Source organism: Meleagris gallopavo, chromosome 20, assembly GCF_000146605.3.
Source record: "Meleagris gallopavo isolate NT-WF06-2002-E0010 breed Aviagen turkey brand Nicholas breeding stock chromosome 20, Turkey_5.1, whole genome shotgun sequence".
NCBI lineage: Eukaryota > Metazoa > Chordata > Aves > Galliformes > Phasianidae > Meleagris > Meleagris gallopavo.
The window spans coordinates 115124-135057 of NC_015030.2; the positions used below are offsets into that span (position 1 = coordinate 115124).

At 42.0% G+C, this 19934-nt stretch overlaps 2 protein-coding genes across 2 annotated transcripts in view; both read right to left on the minus strand.

Annotated features, from left to right (window-relative positions):
• Positions 1–19934, minus strand: part of LOC104913726 (myosin-7-like) — a 448286-nt gene that overhangs the window by 59656 nt on the left and 368696 nt on the right. The window lies entirely within an intron of this gene.
• Positions 1274–9355, minus strand: LOC100542090 (myosin-13-like). Its single transcript, XM_031556286.1, has 9 exons — positions 9221–9355; positions 8967–9123; positions 8396–8423; positions 7963–8074; positions 2203–2295; positions 2043–2106; positions 1855–1953; positions 1660–1763; positions 1274–1480 (listed from the first exon to the last, which is right to left on the minus strand). The coding sequence occupies exons 1-9, from the start codon at positions 9329–9331 to the stop codon at positions 1289–1291; spliced, it is 960 nt and encodes a 319-aa protein (XP_031412146.1). The 5' UTR covers positions 9332–9355; the 3' UTR covers positions 1274–1288.

Sequence of the window (19934 nt, forward strand, 5' to 3'; positions counted from 1 at the left end):
ATTAAATGCACTGAGATAAATGTATGGGGCTGCTTGAATCACGGCCTGAACCTCTGATTAATCACCTGAGGCGAGCAATGAGTCAGCCATGGGAGCACGGGTGAAGGCAAATCACCTGTGCTGCTGGAAGGGGTGGAGCCTGGCTGCACCTCTCCTAGAGCCATTTAAGAGCTGACGGCCAGTGGGGAAGGATCTGTCTGGAGATCCGCTCCACTGGAGTTCATCTTGCGAGCCCAGGATACGATGAGTGACTTTCTCTCATTACTCCAATATAAATTATATTAGCCAAACTCCTGGATATATATATATATGTATATATATATACCATCTGTATATCCATTGACTATACACCATCTGTGTATCCATTGATTATAGAGATAAATGACCAGGAAATAAATGTGCTTTCCTAAAAAGAAGAATGTTTCCTCAACCTTCTCAATGAGCTCAATGCAGGCAGCAAGGTCCATCCCAAAGTCAATGAACTCCCAGTCAATGCCTTCCTTCTTGTACTCCTCTTGTTCTAGCACGAACATGTGGTGGTTGAAGAACTGTTGCAGTTTCTCATTGGTGAAGTTGATGCACAGCTGCTCCAGGCTGTTGAACTGCAAATTCAAATTCAAAAACAAAAACAAAACAAAAACAACAAAAAAACAACCATCATTTAATTTGGAAGAATTATCAAGGGGCAAACATACCTACTGTAACTCACATCAAATATCTCAAAACCAGCAATGTCCAGGACACCGATGAAATGCTGCCTGGGTTGCTTTGTATCGAGCTGCTGGTTAATTCGAGTAACCATCCATAGGAACATCTTCTCATAGACTGATTTAGCCAACGCTCCCACTGAATTGTATACCTGTGAGAAACATAGCCACAGCAGTAAAGAAGATTGAGCTAACTATGAAACTGAAAGAACTGAACAAAATTAAAAGCCAATCGGCTCTCTAGGTACCTGTTGGACATTTTGCCCTTTAGTCACGTATTCATTCCCAACTTTCACCCTAGGATAGCATAAAGCCTTGAGCAACTCCGCAGAATTCAGACCCATCAGGTAGGCAGCTTTGTCAGCCACTAGGAAGAGATACAGCAAGGGAGTACAACATGGGCAAACATGCCTTGATCCTCTAGGAAGCATATGCTAGAAGCAGCCTAGCTGGGCACTGGTCAGATGTGCCTGCTGTGATGGGGAGCTCCTTTCAACGCCATGGAGAGTGCATCCCATCAGCACAGCAGTGTCCATAAACTAAACCAGCGACCTCATGTCACCTGCTCTGACTGCTAAAGCTTAGTTTCTGGAAAGGTAAAAGCAGTCCCAGCGTTTCAAGCAACCCTCCCCACCTTCCGTGCCGTCTGGCTCCGCCTGCTCCTCCCTCTGCTTCTGCTTGAACTTCATGTTCCCATAGTGCATGACGGCCCCTGTCAGCTTGTACATCCCCACCTTCTCGTCAGGGCTGAAGCCTAGGATGTCCACGGCGTTCTGCGGACAGAACAGACCGGTCGGATGGGGCCGGAGGAGCGCAGCCTGCAGCCCGCGCTGCAATGGAGCCGTGACCTTGGCCGGGTGAGCAACGGGAGCGGCTGCTGCGGGGTGGCACAGGCCGGAGATCCATCCGGGCTGTGCAGCTCGGATCTGCCTGGCCAGGGTGCTGTACTCACATCTGTCGCCAACAGCTCTTCGCTGTCATCGATGCTGGCAACAGTGATTTCCCCTTGGCTCACATAGGTGAAGTCGTAGGGGTTGGTTGTGATGAGAAGGAGATCTGCAAGTGTAGGGTGTGCCGTTGGTGGTACGGGGCAGGTCAGAGTGCAAAGGGAGCTCACTAAGCAGAGCCCAGCAGTGCTGGCACTCACCAATGAGCTCCGGCTTCTTGTTGGACATGATCTGGTAAAAAATATGATAGCTCCTTTCACTGGCCAGCTGGAAAGTCACTCTGGATTTCTCCAGGAGATCTAACCGAAAGAGAGATGCCACAAGGATTCTGGGACATCTGAGACCAGGAATGCACGAATTCTGTGTGTGTTGACTAACTCCTACTCACAGGTTTCTATATCCGCAGAGGCCAGCTTGCCTGTTGTTCCGAAGTGGATCCGGATGAACTTCCCCTGTTAAGTTGTAGAGGTCAACCTACTGGCCAGAGCAATCGATGGATGAGACATACGTTAGATGTTTGCATTCCAACAGAAATGAAATGGACTCACGAAGCGTGAGGAGTTGTCATTCCTGACAGTCTTGGCGTTGCCAAAGGCCTCCAGCAGTGGGTTGGCGCTGATGATTTGATCCTCAAGCGTTCCCTAGTTCAGGGAGAAAGGGAATCTTAGTAGTCACTACTAGTTGCACACAAATATGGCAAGGGATACATTACAAACAGATCATTTTTACATCTCATATATTACTTGAACCTCCAATTCACAGAGTTTTTAAACACTCATTAGCTATCGCTCAAGAATGTTGCCATTGGTTTCAGGGGAAGAGCAGGACCAATCTGTATTTTGTGTCCTTTTTCTACGTGCCACCATATGTTGTGTGTTATATACAGAATCATTATGGAAGAGCTCAGAGAGGTTGACATTTGTATGAGAAAAATATTTCCACATTCCTGTTCAGTGCTCACAAAGGACACAAACAGATAAAGAAAATATGAAAAATGGGTGTTGGTTTTTTGTCTTTTTTTTTTTTCTCTGGAGGTTACTCAAACACAAGACACAGAGAAAATGGTACAGTCTTAAAGCTTTAAGTAGGACCCACCTAACATGGGGGAATATAAAATTTTTCAGTTACATTCAAACAAGCAGCAGCCTTTCAGAGTGCAGCAGTGTATCTCCAGACACACTTTGATAAGAGGGGTAGGACATGGGCGAAGCTTAAGACTCAAATAATAAACTTAATGAAAAAAGGGAGCAGTGACACTTGGAGGCTGGAGTTCTTTCCTTTTTCTTATCTTTTATTTCCTCATATTTATTTGTTGTTGTTGTTTTTTTTTTTCCTGGATGAAAACTGGATGGAACGCAGAAGAAAAGGTTAACATGCAAAATTTCAGAACTCTATTGTATTCTCTTTTTTTTTAAAAAAAAAAGGTGAGAAAAGAATTTTCTGTGATGTCTCTTCTGTACAGGTGCAGGAAGGTTACACAAGGCAGAGTCACAGTGTGCTGTTTAGGGATGATAGAGAAAGGTTTTCTCAAGGCTCTTAGCAAAGACATGGTTGATCCCTGAGCAGTCAGAAAATGAAAGTCTTGCCACGGATGGTTTCCAAGCAAAGCAAAGAATGAGATTAAAAAAACCGTCAGTTTTATCCAGATGAAAGGTCATCTGCAGAGCTGAAAGTGCTGCACATCATTCGGGTATGGAGCAGCAGCCCGCAGCGTCTTGCAGCGGGGAGGCAGCGCCTTTCCCAACAGTGTCTGCAGGCGGCGCAAAGGATTTAAGTTAGTTTGGAAGTGAAGAGCCCTTCAAAAATATGAGGTATCCGAAGCTCTCTCTCTCTGTGTCCCTCTCTCTGTCTCTCATAAGAAATCTCGAATATCTAGGGTAGTGTCCTCTCTCATATCTCTTTCTAAATGAACTTCCTCATTTTAAGAGGTGTGTGTGTGTCAGTGCAGTTGATTCCACCGCCAAAAAAGCTTCATTTCAGTGCATAGCTGTAACTTGGGAACATATTAGGTAGCATGGCGAATAGGAACAGTATGGAAGATCTGAAATCCTTTACACAAGTTCAATCTAGACTTCTGTCTACAGGCTGTGTTACAAATTTCTCAAGGCTGAGAAAGCATTCCTGGGAAATATCATAACTCTCTTCCTTTATTTTTACGCTGTTGCCTGATACCTGATTTCACTCTATGTCTTAGACTGGATGCTGGGCTAGATGGAGCCATAACTGAGTGTTTTATTTAATGGTCTTAAGAAGAGATTGCTAATTTAGTGGCCTTATAAAAAGAAACATACTACTGTTCTACAGATTGTGAATATAAAATATTCCGTGAAAAATCTCAGAAGAGGGAAGAACAGGTTGTTGTCCATCTGAGAACCTGGTGGTTTTTTTTTGTATCAATCAGTACATCTTTCAGCTGTCTCCAAGTTTTGCTGAGATTGCTCCTAGCATAGTGAGCAGCTGGTGAAAACTGAGCCCAAGAGATACTGAAATGGTGCTGATGGAAAGAGTATTCATGCTGAAATTGTCTTTGCCATAACAACCCATCAATCACAGACACCTGCCTCTCAGTGAGAAAAAGTATTCAGCCTTGGGATTTCCTTAGGATCCACTATGCCCTTGGGTACTCAAATAGCACACTGACAGGCATCACCCTCTTTGATGCACATACCTCCTCACAGATTTTGGGGACACTTGTGCCACGAGGGTGTTTGTTGCTTGCTGTGTGCTAGGGAATGAAGCCTGTTCCATATAATTGCACTGCTGGGCTCAGATTGCAGCAGCTGGGCTGCTCAACAGAAAGGGACATCGGGGCATGTGTTTTCTTCCCTGGAAGGTTCCTCTCTGGGATTAATGTCAGGCAAGTGGTCCCAGCTATCCCAAATCTGACCCTTTTCTTACGCTGCCTCTCAGGGCTGTTACACAGATCACAGACAGAAGAACGAGCCTGAAGAAATTACTGTGTGATGCACCTGAACTTACTCTAACTTCAGTGTGACCTCTCTGGAGTCCACAGTTACTGTACTTCCCCTGTTGGGAATGAAACACAGTTTCATGCCAGTGGAAGCCAACTATTTCAGTGTAAACATGTTGGGAAAGAAATGAGGACAGTTTACTTAATTAATCTGTTTTAAACTTAATGTAGAGAGAGAAAAATCAAATGCAATATATTTTGTTGCAGATAATGCAGCAAATGTGCATGGGAATGATACCTTATATGTAGAGCTGACTATTAATTCCATCACATAAGGGGAGATACTGAGCAAGAAATCCTAACATATCCTACTTTTATTTGAGGGCTCTTGAAAGCCCCCTGGTGTGTGGAGATGGCCAATCTCACAGCATACAGTACACAGAGAAGACTTGTGACTATTATCTTCCTGCCTATGGTTGAAGCTTTCCCTGTGTAAATAAGGATTAGGTAGGAAATTACATTTAGTTATTTCCTACTTTATGGAAGTGTTCTCTTCAGGGATCTGTGAGGTAGAATGCTGTATGATACAACTCTGGAGGGAAGATGAGGCAAAGAAAGCTGGATAATATTCAATGATCACTTACACTAAGCCCGAGAGTGATGCATCCCAAAAAGAGGAAGCCAGAAAAAATGCTGAGAGGCCTGTAGGGATGAACAAGGAGTTCCTGGACAAAGTCAGACACAGAAAGAAAGCTTCCAGTGAATGGAAGCAAGGACAGATAGCCTAGGAGTAATACAGAGACGTTGTTGAGCAGGCAGAGATCAGGTCAGTAAAGCTAAAGCTCTAATAGAATTGAATCTAGCAAAGAATGTTAGGGACAACAAGAATGGCTTCTAAAATTATGTAAATGATAAAAGCAAGACTACAGAAAATGTGGGCCCCTCCCCACAAGGAAATGGGAGATCTGGTTACATAGGATGTTGTTCTGGTTTCAGCTGAAATAGAACTGTTTTTATGTTCATCATGTCTGGTAAGATGCTGTGCTTTGGCTTTAGGAGAAAAACATTGTTGATGTTTTAGTTTTGCTGAGCAGTGCTGCACTGAGCCAAAGATACTTCTGTATCTCAGCTGCTTGCACTGTCCTGCCAGTGGGTTGCTGCAGGGCACAAGGAGGTAGGAGAGGGCAGAACCAGGACAACTCAGCTGATCTGGGCAAAGGTTTATCCCAGACCATATGACAGCATGTAGAAAAAGCTTGAAAACGATGGGGAGTTTGCAGGTCACCTGCTGCTGCTTGGGCATTGGTCAGAGGGTGGTGAGCAATTGCTTGTGCATCACTTGTTTTGTATATATTATTATGGTAACTATTATCCTCTTTTCCTCTTTCCTTTCTGACTTAGTAAATATTTTTTAATGTCAACCCATGAGTTCTTCTTTGTTTTTGTTTATTTTTTCTTGATTCTCTCCCACATCCCGCTGGGAGGGCTGGGGTGCATGAATGACTGTGTGGAAAATGCTGAGGTACTCAGTGACATTTTTGCCTCAGTCTTCACCAGCAAGTCCTCTAACCACATGACACTACTCATAGAATCCAAAAGCAGAGACAAGAGAATGAAGAACTGCCCACTGTAGGAGAAGATCAAAAGAGAGACCATGCAAGGAACCTGAAATGTGCACAGGTCCATGAGACCTGGTGAGGTGCATTTGAGGGCCTGGAGGGAACTGGCAGAAGAAATTGTTATGCTGCAATCTATCATATGTTAGAAGTTGTGGCAGTTCCAGTGAAGTTCCTGCTGACTGAAAAAGGGTAAGCTCCATTTCAAAAAGAAAAAGAAAGGAGTTCTGGGGAACTTTAGGCCAATCACTGTCACCTCTGTGCCTGGCAAGATCAGGAAGTAGATCCACCTGTAATCTGCTGAGGCACGCTGAAAACAAAGAGGTGACTGGGGAGCAGAGCCATCCTCACTAAGGACAAATCATGCCTGACAAATTTGTTGGCCTGTAATGATGAGGTTATTACAGCATTGATGGATAAGGGAAGAGTAACTGTTGTCATCTGCCTGGAATTATGCGAAGCATTTAACACTGTCCCGCATGACATCCTTGTCTCTAAATTTGAGATGCATGAATTCGACAGATAGATCAATTGGTAGATAAGGAATTGCCTGTATAGTCTCATTCAAAGTATTGCAGTCAATGGCTTGATGTCCTGGTGGAGACCAAGAACAAGTAGTGTTCCTCAGGAGCTGGTATTGTGACCAGAATTATTTGACATCTTTGATGACATGAATAATTGGATTGAGTACATCCTCAACAGGCTTATGGATGACACCAAGCTAAATGTTGTGGTCAAGATGGTGGAGGGAAGGAATGCTACCAGAAGGACCTTGACAAACTTGAGAAGTGGGCTTATGTGAACCTCAGAGTTCAACAAGGCCAAGTACAAGGTCATGTACCTCCACTTGGGGCAATCCCAAACATGGATGCAGGCTGGGTGATGAATGCATTGATAACAACCCTACAGAGGATGACCTAGGAGTACTTTTTTTTTTTTTTTAAGTTAGAATATGGATCAGCAAGTGCACTTGTAGCTCAGAAAGCCAACCAAATCCTGGGCAGCATCAAAAGAAGTGTAGCCAGCAGCTTGAGGGAGCTGATCTTCTCTGCTCTCATGAGACCCCACCTACTGTACTACATTTATTTCTGAGGCTACAAGCATTAGAAGGACATGGGCATATCACAGCAAGACTGGTAAAGGATCAGAAAGGCTGGAGCACCTCTTTTAAAAAGTCAGTCTGAAAGAGTTGGGGTTATTTAGCCTGGAGAAGAGAAGGCTCTAGTGAGATCTTTTAGGGGCCCTCTAGCAATTGAAGGAAGAGGTACAGGAAAAATGGAAAGGGAATCTTCATCATGGAGTGTTGTGATGGGAGAAGGGATGATGTTTTTAAACATAAAGGGGTAGATTTATGGTAGGAAAAGATTCTTCATTATGAGAATTTTGAGGCATTGGCACAGGCTGCCTAGAGAAGATGTGGATGTCCCATCTGTGGAAGTGTTCAAGGCCAGATTGGATAGGGCTTTGAATACCTGGGTCTAGTGCAGGTGTTCTTGCCCATGACAGAATAGTTGAAACTAAGTGATCTTTAGGGTCACCTCCAACCCAATCCATTCTATGATTCTATGATTCTGTTTCTTGAGGTAGAGTTTTACTAGTGTTAAGGGGGATGGAAGCTGGGTAGCAGGGGTAACCAAGCATAGGTGTGCTTGAACAGTGTATCCTGCCCAGTCACACTACACTTTATTTCAATAGTCTGGCAATGTAGAAATCTGCATTGATAGCTTCTGCTCTATGAGCACATTCTCAATCAAACATTAGAAGAGGTATCAGTCACATACCTGCATTTTACTAGGCTGTTGGTCTTTCTTCTTCTCACCAGTAACTGCAATTGTTGCAAAATACTGGATGACACGCTTTGTGTTCACAGTCTTCCCTGCACCAGATTCTCCACTGCTGGAATGAAAAAACTGTTATAGGAAACAGGAACCTTTTTTACTTCTTTATCAGAATAGATATTAGAAGGAAATTTTTTTACTCAAAGGGTGGTGAGGCTCTGACAGTAACTGCCCAAAGAACTGTGGGTGCCCCATCCCTGGAGATGCCCAGGGCCGGTTTGTGTGGGACACTGGGCAGCCTGATCTGGTAGGGGGCAGCTAGCCCACAGCAGGGGGTTAGAACTTGATGGTCTTTGAGGTTCCCTTCCAATCCAAGCCATTTTATGATTCTGTGATTATGTGGTCGGCTTTGTCACGCATATCAAAATATACTCACGTGATAAGGATAGACTGATTGTCACGATCTGAAAACAAAGCCACAGAAAGAGCTCTTCAAATGAGTAGTGGAGGGCTTTTATTCCTCAGAAATAGCTAAGAGACTTCAAAAGTTATCAATATCAAAACTGTATTTATCACTTTGTAATCAGTAAATTCTGCATTAATCTGCTTGTGCATTTTTATAGGTACAGCCAAATGAAGCTGTCCAAAATTAAGCAGTGGTTGCTTATAATGCTTTCCCACTTACTATTTCCTTTCACATGCATGTCCAGACCTTGAGTATTGTTTAATTGAAATTAGATTATCTTCTGTGACCATTCCACCGTGTTTCTTCAAATTGTTTCCTGATTCAATGTGCACAAAGCCAAATGGCTAGCTACAGCCTTTTCTTCATTATCTAACAGTGCATGATTAAGGTTGGACAACCTGTGGCATCTTAATGGAGTTCAGCCACAGGACTATGGGAGCTGTTTCCCTCAGGCCCTGAATAGAAGAGCACAAAAAATGCCTGAACTGCTAAGTGTTCTGTGACCAATAAGTCAGTCCTGCATTCTTGTTAAATGACTCACCAGTCAGCATGAACTGATAGGCGTTGTCAGAGATGGAGAAGATGTGTGGAGGGGCCTCCTGGCGCTTTTTGCCTCGGTAGCCAGACACCACCTCCGGGTTGTACACCGGCAGCCACTTGTAGGGGTTGACAGTGACACAGAAGAGGCCCGAGTAGGTCTGTGAGGAAGGGACACGGCACGTTGGCTTCCACTCAGCCGGGCACAGCAGTCCTCCCCAGCTACGCTACCCAAGGAAGAGAACTGCTGGTACTTACGTAGATCATCCAGGCTGCGTAACGCTCTTTGAGGTTGTACAGCACAGCGGGTTCATGGAGGTGGGTCATCATGGCCATGTCCTCAATTTTATCGTACTTGGGAGGGTTCATTGGAAATACTTCATCATCCTTGACTGTCACAGTCTGTCGAAAATGAAAAGAAACAAAAGGAGAAGAAATTCTGGTAGAGAACTTTCTGAACTGGATAGGTGATGTATGATGAGTAACAATACGATGGTTAATAACACTTACTGTATCATCGTATGTTTTAACTGTGACTTTACCACCTTCTCTACTTTGTATGGTACCTTTCACATACATTTGCTTTTGATCCACTACAAAACAGGCTGCCTTAGCATCAAATGGGCGATTCTGAGCTTCAATTCGTTCTTTCTCAGACTTCCTTAAATAGGGAGCAGCTTCTCCAAAGATTGCCATCTCTGCATCTGAAGACATGGCTGGAGTTCTCCTGAAGGAATTCAGAAAAGTTTTAGATATCCTGTGCATTTAGTTTTTCATAATTAAATATATATATAACTTAAATTTATCCAGAAAGTAATTGTGTTCAATGACTAAAAGGAAAAGGAGAGCCTCAGGAACCTAAGCACAGCCATAATTTTAAGTATCCACTGAACACTGAACAAATCTTAATAGAGTTCCTTGTATACAAAAAAAAAATTTGTAAGTTAGGAAGACTTGCTTTCATACCTGATTTCAAAGTGGAGGTGTTTTTTGTGCCATTCTGTTTTCTGTTTTAATACTAAGCGGGAAGGGTTCAACTAGTTTCTTTATGTACCAAGTACTGGAACAAACTGTGAATGGCAGTCATCATTCAACTAGAGCCAAATCTGCTTATCTTATCAACTAAACATAAAACATCTTTAAATACTAGTGACAAAATTAAGAAATAAAAGCATATAATATAGTAAAGGATAACATTCAAAGCATAGTGTTATTTAGCTAGATAAGTACTTGATATTAGATTTCAAATATTTTCAAAGTACTATATTATGCAGGGTGACATCACTTATGAGTCATTAAAAGATGACTTGATTGTAACAATAATATTATGTTAGGGATTATTCTAGTAGAAATATTTGTACTAGAAATATTTCTCCCAGTCACTCAACCACTAACTTTCCCTAAAACACTTAAACAGGAATGTTTCATATTCATAACCTTCATATGTGAAGGCTACTCTTTTTATGTAAACAGTCATACCTATCAGACAGGACAGAAGAACATATTGAGTTTGTTCTGGATACTGGACCTTGCAGGTAAGCCACAGTCAGCATACAGTGTTCTAGACCTTGCCCCAGAGGAAACTAACGTAAGGGAGGACAAACTTAGACCCTTCTTGAATTGTACTGTGAGCCTCCTCTCTGAGCACATCCTCAATTTCAGCAACTTGCAGAGGGTGAATTTTGATAATCTATGAATTCCAAAGTACCAATTTATACCACACAAAAATATTACTGTTTCTTTCTTTCATGTCTTCTTGGCTAAGCATGAGTATCTGTCACTTTTCTTTCTCCATAACTGGAGAATTTCCCACTAAGAATTATGAATATGCTCATAATGATCAAAATATAACTTTTGCAGTGAAAATGGTTCTAAAAAACAGTCCTTTGCCATTGTCTAGATGAGCTCCACTCAACTGAGCAACAAAGTTTGTTAAACCCTTACCTTCAGAGAGCCAAGGAGGAAATCTGCTTTCAGTATCTGTATAGAATGGTTAAAGAAAGGACAGAGAGTTAAATAAAAGAGTTCTTTGTTAGCTTTTAGTCCATATGCCTAGAGCGTATGCTCTATGAAACATGTTCATATTTCTTGTGTAGTCTCTTACAATTATTAAGCTAGGGCCAAATCCCAGAGAGAGATGTGTTTCTCTCCACATTGCTGTGATTGCTGTGATCTGCTGGAAACATATATCATGTCCAGGAAAAACTGAGCAATTTTTGCATATTAGCTCAATCAATTTCAGTTGCCTTCAGAGTTGTTGGTTTTCTTGTGCCTCTCACAGGGCTTGGAGATACCAAAGTTTATAGAAGGCCCTTCAAGAAATAGCATATAATTGCTCTCTGCTCTTCCTTGTGTCACCAGACTGGAGTGGGTGGGATTATTTAACCTTATCACTGCTTGTAAAACATGAATGAGAACGTAGAAGTAATGAGTAAAAAAAAACATGCACTTACATATTTCAATTCTTTCCACAGTTATGGAGATGTCATGGTCAGAGTATGAAACAAGGAAATGGGACTTACCGTGAGATGTGGAGATAACAAAGAATAAGACCACCTTCAGCTGTGGCTCTTTATATGCAACTTTCTGCCCACGCAGCAATCGAGTGCTCTATTTTTGGTCAATTATAATTTACTCTCTAGTTGTAAATGTGTTGAAGCTGTGATCTGTCTCCTAATTACTTAGAGGCAGATTGACTGAAGGTTGTATGGAGTCAGCTGCACTGACCTTCTTTTTTTCGTGTTGATCCATGCCAAGGTGGAGGATTAAGGAACTCAAAAGTAGCACTAGTAATGCCAAATAAGGCAACCTTCTGACTTCAGGAGCTTTAACACTTAAACAAACAAGATTTTTTTTCTTCTTTTCTAACTGTACATAATTATTTCTTTGCAATTTGAAATTTTAACAGATCCCATCCTACCCTCTGTATCTATCTGCATGTGCTGGTAGAGAAAGGGGAAGATCTGCTAAGATTGCTTTTTTCTCTCCTTATTTTTGTTTAAAGCATTGTGTAGAATGCTGGCAAGTCTGAAGCCAGTGTAAACTTGGGACAGTTGTAAGACAACAGACACTTTATGGACTACAAGAAAGATTTGCAATCCTGGCCTGTAGGTTTACAATATCTGAGGCTTGCAGGCATGCTTCAGGGCTCAACCTGTAGGAAGAAGGCTTCTGTGCTGCTGGCTTGCCATGTAGAGGATGTCATGGAGCAGACCGAACACAGAACCAGAATATTTTTGACTAGCTTCATTGCAGAGGTCCAGTAGTTTTGGGAGAAGATGTAGGGAATCAAAGACATTACTGCAACTCCATTGGATACAAGAAGGAAATCTTAAAAGTGCAGGAACAGGCCGTTCCCTGGTGCTGTAAGATGAGCCAGCAGGGAAGAAGAGTGGCCTGGGCAAACAGGGAGGTTTTGCTGAGGCTCCAGAAAAAGAAGAGTTTACAGTCTTTGGAAGAAGAGTCAGGCAACTCAGGAAAAGTACAAGGATGTCAGTAGGGTACGCAGAGGCAAAGTGAGAAAGGCAAAAGCCCAGCAAGAATTTAATTTGGACACCATTGTTAAAGATAATTGAAAATGTTTTTACAAATGTATTAACAACACGAGGAGGGCCAAGGAGAATCTCTCACCTTTATTAGATGTGGTGAGGAGCATTATCACCAAGGACAAGACTGAGATTCTCAGTGCCTTTACTTCTGTCTAATAATCAGGACAGTTATCCATGGTGTACTTAGTTCCCTGAGCTGAAAGACAAGGATGGGCAGCAGAATTAAACCTCCCACAATTCAGGAAGAAACAGTGACCTGCTGCTCCACCTGGACTGCCACAAAGCCACGGAGTCAGATGGGGTCCTCTTGAGAGTACTGCGGGAGCTGGTGGAGGTGATTCCTAAGCTGCTTCATATTGTTTATCAGCTGTTCTGCTCAAACAGGAAGGTCCCGCATAACTGGAGATTTGCTAATGCAAAACCCATCTACAGGAAGGATCGGAAGGAGGATCCAGGGAACTATAAGCCTGTCAGCCTGACCTCTGTACCGGGGAATGTCATGGAGTAGATTGTCTTGAGTGTGATCATGTGGTATGTGTGGGACATCTGGGGGATCAGGCCAAGCCAGCATGGGTTCATGAAAGGCAGGTCATGGTTGACCAACCTCATCTCCTTCTATGACCAAGTGACCCCTAGTTGATGAAGGAAAGACTGTGAATACAGTTTACCTAGACTTTACTAAAGCCTTTGATTCTGTCTGCCTCAGCATTCTCCTGGAGAAGCTGGCAGCCCACAGCTGGGTCAGGTGTACTCTTCACTGGGTAGAAAACCATCTGGGTCACTGGGCCCAGAGAGTGGTGGTGAATAGAGTTAAATCCAGCTGCAGTCAGTCAGAAGTGGTATTCCCCAGGGGTTGGTATTGGGACCCATCCTGTTTAATATCTTTGTTGATGATTTGGATGAGGGACTTGAATGCACCCTCAGTTAAGTTTGCAGATGATGCCATTTGGAGGGAAGTGTTGATATGCCTTGGGGTGGGAAGGCCCTGCCAAGATACTTGGGTAGTCTGGATTGCTGGGCAGGCCAATGGGATGAAGTTCAACAAAAGCCAAGTGTTGGGTCCTTCTCTTTAGTCACAACAACCCTATGCATTGCTATAGGCTTGGGGCAGAGTAGCTGGCAAACAGTGTGGGGGAAAAGGATCTGAGGCTATTGGTCAACACTTGTCTAAACATGAACCAACATCATGCTCAGGTAGCCAAGAAGGCCAACAGTATCCTGGTTTATATCAGAAAAAGTGTAGCCAACAGGACTAGGAAGGTGATCATCCCTCTGTACTCGGCTTTGTTGAGACCGCGTCTTGAGTACTTGGTTCAGTTTTGGGCCCCTTACTACATGAAAGACATCAAGGTCCCGGAGCATTCACTAAAAAAACCTCTAGTGAGTCATGATAATTACTTCTGAGTTGAGAACATGCTACCTGCAGAATCATAAGTGTAGACATGGAAATTCCACCATCAGGAATGAAAGGATGGCTACAAGTGAACACTACGATCCCCTCTTAGGTATATGTCCACAGTAAATACTTTGTCACTGCTGGGGGTACTTTCCATTTCATCACCTGTATTGTTCAGAGATATACTAATAGGAGCTCACCAGCATCCTTTCACTGAGCATGACCTCTCAAACCACTATAACTGTCTTACACTGCACTACACACTATTGGAAAAATGTTATTATCACCGTTACCATCTCCTTGTCATGAGGTTGTCTTACTAGACTGGAAGGCCAAAACATGAATACTTATTTTTATCTGTCATCTCTAAAGTCTTGGTACAGATACTGAATAAAAGCCTCTTTCTGTTTTTCTAAGTAGACTAATTATCCATCCCACATTTTCCAAAGACAGCCCACATTTTATCTTCCTGTTTGATGGCAGTCATTTCCAGGTGAAGGCCAGTGACAAGTGGTATTCCCCAGAGGTCCTTCTTTGGACAGGTGCTCTTAAACAACTATATCAATGACCTGGACAGTGGAACTCAGTGCACCCTCAGCAACTTTGCTGCTGACTCTAAACTGAATGGTGATACAACAGAAGGAAGGGATGTCGTCCAGAAAGATCTGGAGAAACCTGAAAAATGGTCCAACGGGAACATAATGAGATTCAACAAGGCCAACTGCAAGGTGTTGCACTTGAGTTGAGGCAATCCTACAAAAGTACCTGGGTTTTCTGGATGAAAAGCTGGACATGAGTCAAAAATGCAACCTGGAAAGCCTGGACTGGATCAACAGAGGGGTGATTGGGGCAGGGAGGTGATTTCCCCCCTCTACTCTGCCCTTGTCAGGCCCCATCTGGAGTACTGTGTTAAGGCTTGGGGCCTAGAGCACAAGGAATATGTGAAGCTGTTGGAGTGGGTCCAGAGGAGGGCCACAAAGATGCACAGAGGGCTTGAGCACCTCTCCTTATGAAGAAAGGTTGAGGGAGCTGGGCTTGTTCAGCCTGGAGAAGAGAAGGCTTCAGGGATATCTTATGTTTGACTTCCAGTATGTAAGACTTAAAAAAAAAATAGCTTAAAGAGACCGACTTTTTACATGGTCTGATAGTGATAGGACAAGGGGGAATGGTTTTAAACTAAAAGAGGGGAGATTTAGCTTAAATATTAGAAGGAATTTTTTTACTCAGAGGTTGATGAGGCTGTGGCAGAGGCTGTCTAGAGAAGCTGTGGAGGCCCCATCCCTGGAGATGTTCAAGTCCAGGCTGGATGGGGCCGCAGACATCTTGATCTAAGGGGTGGCAACCCTTGTCCAAGGCAGGGGCTTGGAACTGAAGGATCCTTAAGATACTTTCCAAGCCTAGCCATTCTATAATTCTATGACTCTATGATTCTGATTAATAAGGCATGTGATAAACAATCACAGAATCAGAGTCACAGAATGTCAGGGACAGGAAAGGACCTTGAAAGATCGTCTAGTCCAATCCCTCTTCCGGAGCAGGAACACCTAGATTATGTCACACAGGAACACGTGCGGGTGGGTTTCGAATGTCTTCAGAGAAGGAGACCCCATGAGCTCTCTGGGCAGTCTTCTAGTGCTCTGTCACCTTCACCATGAAGTTTTTTTCTCATATTTATGTGGAACCTCCTATGTTCCAGATTGCACCCATTGCCTCTTGTCCATCATTGGATGTCACTGAGACAAATGAGACTGAAGCAAATGGTTACCAGAGTAACAATAGCAGAGCCAACTCATATCATGAAGGAAATGGTGACAGTGATAACACACTGTGAACTGGGGAGGCAAAGAGGTATCACACAGCAGTATTGATCATAAACGCAACACTGATTTATTTAAAAATGTAGCGGTGGAATATTATGGTAGAATAGTGTTCTTCTCCACTCTGCATTCTATCTTCTCCAGTCATGAATGAACATTTCCCCTGACACGGTGTGGATTCTGCTGCACATACCTATCTCCAGCCTCTTTCTTTGTTCACTTCCCTCCCCTTGTCCGCCTCTAGTTCCTGCATGCTCCCTAGTAGAAGTCTGTCTCTACATTTCCCTGGATGCTTCACCTATCCTATCCTTTAGACAAAGCATTCAAGCCCATATACTGTCCCAGTTGTTCCTCATGTTCTGAACATTATGTAGTTTCCAGCCTGCGTCCAAATTAATTTAATGTTTTTATTATCCTAGATTAGTCTAGGAATTAAGTTATGTAATATTTTCTCTTGATGCTCTATTCTTATCCTGATAGCATGTACAAAACATAAATAAAGAAACAACCCCTTTCCAAGCACAAAAGCTGATGTTTTCAGAGAGGTAGTGAGTATATCTTAGTGATCTCTATTGAGTGGTGATGGCCATCTTAGAATTTTTCTTTTGTTTGTAAACACTGGATTCATTGTTTTAGTGGGCATAATTTATCAACATTAATTCCAGCTGTGTCTTAATCACTCAGTTATAATAGAGTCAAATGAGAAAATTAAGGAATGAAACTCACCAGCATTTCCCTTGAAACTCATCTTCTATAAAGAAAAAGAAGCAAATTATTCTGAATTAGAACAAATAAGGGAGATACAGAGTTAACCACAGTTCTGTAGGATCAGCAGTGAGGAGATGTCCTAGATGGCGGCACATACAAAGAGGCCTAGGATAATGATTAGCATATACAGCTTCCCTCTGCAGGTGAATTTCTTAACTGTTAGGTTAGGAAGAAATCCCTTCTTTCCTCCTTGTGTTCCAACCGCTCTGGTAGTCCATTCTCCCCACAGGCAGACAGTAGAACTTCAGAAGGAAAGTTGAGAATGCGTATCCATTCCCACACAGGCGTGTGCACACTGTGAGTTTGCTGAAAGCCATGCAGCTATGGGAGTGAGGGCTGGGAATCTCAATTCTTGAAGTGTTAGTGGGAGTTGATTTGTTGACTTTAGGTCTCTCATAGCTTGTGTAAATGCTCTTAGCATTAGATTATTTCGTACAGGAGATGAGGTGACAAACTAGATTTATCAACATTATCTCATCTTTTCTATAATTTAAAAACAAGGAAAAAAAAGATTTGTTGGAGAAGGATTTTACTTTAACCATGACATTTATCATGTCTTTGTAGAATTTGCTCATGTCTCTATCCAGAAAGAAATGAATTTTCAGGTGCATTATTGCCATCATTTCATCTAGGGAATATCAAAAGAATGTCCTTGGTGCATTTATACTATTCTCATTAGAGGTTTGTTTTGGATCATGTTCAAGATGCCTACTATTTAGGGTCACTGAATGGGAAGGAAAGGCCAATTGGATACTACTACAGAAAAAATACGGAGAATTCCTTCAAGCCTGGGATTGCAACATGCAGAGTTGGGAAGTATCCTCTTTAACATGTGCTTATCTCCCACAGGCAAAAGAAACAAGACTTTGGGTGATGACAATCCCAGATGTGCTTACTGACAGCAGATAAAAGGAACTTGTAATCAGAACCTCTTGGGTTTAAAAAACATTAATTCCCAATTTTTCTATAGGTAGTGAATATATGTAAATATAGTGAATATATGTAAAGCAGCTCTGTACCCCTGCACACTGTTTATTGTGCTTCTGGAACACTGAAAATGAAGAACTGGTAACAACAAATTGGAATGTCTGGAAGGGCTTGTACTCTCTTCAGGGCACATTGCACCTTGTCTGTTTTTGCCTCAGGTATTGTCTTCTCTGAAAATCTGTGTGAGGAACCTAGTATCAGTCAACCAGAAGAATCCTGCGAAGATAAAGAAGCCAGAGTGCAGAGGCTATGCAAACCCATTTGTCCAAAATGGCCACAAAACATAAGCTGTAGTTTGGAGGCAATGGGCTGCAGTGGTTGCATAATAGCATTGCAAGATTCAGCAAAGGAATAGCATGGGGTGTGCCCCACAAAGGGTGCTTCTTTTTGTTTTATGAGACATCATTGTCCTTTAAGAGAGCTCCCCACCTCCTAATTATACACCGACATCAGTGCTACCCACAAAAGAGAACATTCCCCACTGATAACTGTCAAACAGGTGACTATGGGATATTATGTCAAAGGAACGAGAATACGACATGGAAATGTTATCTCTGTGCACTTTGAGCAATCTGACCTTTTGGAACATCCTTGTAAGGCACTGAGGAGCTAAATAATTCAGAGATATAGATGTCTACCTTACTTCCCATTGTATGAGAAGTTGGAAGGATAAGTAGGGCTGGAGTGTTTTACGTGATATATCAAGAAAAATGGCTCACATTTATTGCATCAATTCTTTAATATGTGCCAAACCAGCTCATTCATCAATTACTGTAAATTCTACTATTTTGAGAATTTTGCTACTTACATGGGCTCATCAATGAAGTCATCATCAAGCAAGCAGCATCTGTATGAGTTTTCCTAATTCTTGCTTTGTCAAGCAATATGTAAGATTCAAATGTAGGCTACTCTTCATTGCTGGCAGGTTAGGTATGTGAGCCACAACCTGTACAATTTATGCATTTTGTTATCCTAGAAATGTTTTACTCTTTCTTGATGTGTGTTTGTTTTCCACAGTGAGTGCAGGTTGCAATGACACATCTGTTAATAGAATTAAATATATTTGATCATATTGCAGTTATACAGTTTCTGTTCTACTGGGTTCATGAAAATATACTTTTTCTAGAGCAAGTAGTCCTGTGCAGTAAACCTGTCCATACTAAGTCCCCAGAACACTTAATAACTTTATATACCTGCAGATGGCATCAGTGGGTTAGATAGACATTTTTGTCTTATCTAAGGCAGATATTGTAAGATTTCATATAAAATCTCTTTTTCTAGAGCTGTGTGTAGATACTTGTTCTTCATACTGTCCACCGTCCTGTCCTTTTCTCACTGCATATTAACAGGTCACCACACTGATGTTATTGCACTATACCTGGAGGAATGAATGGGGAAGAGAGGCAACTGACTCCTTGTCTTCCATCCATTTATACAGCTTCCAAAAATACAATATTCTGTTGCGTTACCTTTCACATACTTCTGCTACATCTTCAGTGATGAAAAGTTGCCTGTTCTTTACAGTAGTTCATGTCCAGCATAAATATCTTGTTTTTAAATTCTATACAAGTTCAGTAAACTTGGATTGTATCTGCAATTGTTCATGAAAGGCTCTAAAAGCCACAGAGAAGACTCTATTATATACATTATTAGTGTTTATTCCACAACACAATTGGTTGTGGAATAAACCCTCTTCTGCATACTGTGAATCACACTGCAAAGTTGTGTGGGACTGGTTCTGGAGAAAAGGAGGAAAAGAATTTCCCTCCACAGGATACTGAATTTGGATGTGATTCTCACTGCAATTTAATGCCATAGTAACTCTGTAGTTTCATTTCTTAACGTTCTGTTTATTGAAGCTTTTTGGCAAAAAGTCCCCCACTACATGGGCAAATGAGTGAAAATTCCTCCATAGCCTTTCGCAGATTTTTTACATACTGGACATTTATTTTTCAGTTCAAACGACCATTGATGGCAGAGTAAACATATATTAATGGAAAGATGCATCTGATACATTTCTGAACTCATCAAGTATTCCTGCACTTAAGAGAAACATCTACTGAGCCTTGAAAATATGGACCCAAGGTATATTTCATCAGCCTGACTTTCAACAACACTTTTAAAAAATGATCATTTATGCTAAGAGAAAATAAAGGTAATGTAAACGTCTCAAAAGTGTGTGATACTGAAATGCAGATTTTCTGTGCCACTGAGTGTCTGACACCGCATCAAGGCCAAATAGAATTAATTATAGTCACTCAGAGATTCCTATCTTAAAAATATTTGCTAGCTTCTTTTTTCACAGCTGTCAAGTAGCTGAAAGGAGCTTCTGTTGTAATCATGGAGGATGGGCACTGAAGATGTCTTTCAGCTAACTGCTGAGCATTGCAAAACAGTCAGTGATATACATTGTGTACTTGGGTTGAAAGGTGAACTCAATCCTGAATTTATAATTC

Bases quoted from the DNA above. Each gene is read 5' to 3' on its own strand.
- LOC100542090 (XM_031556286.1), bottom strand. From the start codon at position 9,331: ATGAACCCTCCCAAGTACGATAAAATTGAGGACATGGCCATGATGACC. The intron at 9,124-9,220 runs GTAAGTACCAGC...CCTTCCTCACAG, and splicing joins ACGCAGCCTGGATGATCTAC to ACCTACTCGGGCCTCTTCTG. The intron at 8,075-8,395 runs GTGAGTATATTT...TCATTCCAGCAG, and splicing joins AATCAGTCTATCCTTATCAC to TGGAGAATCTGGTGCAGGGA.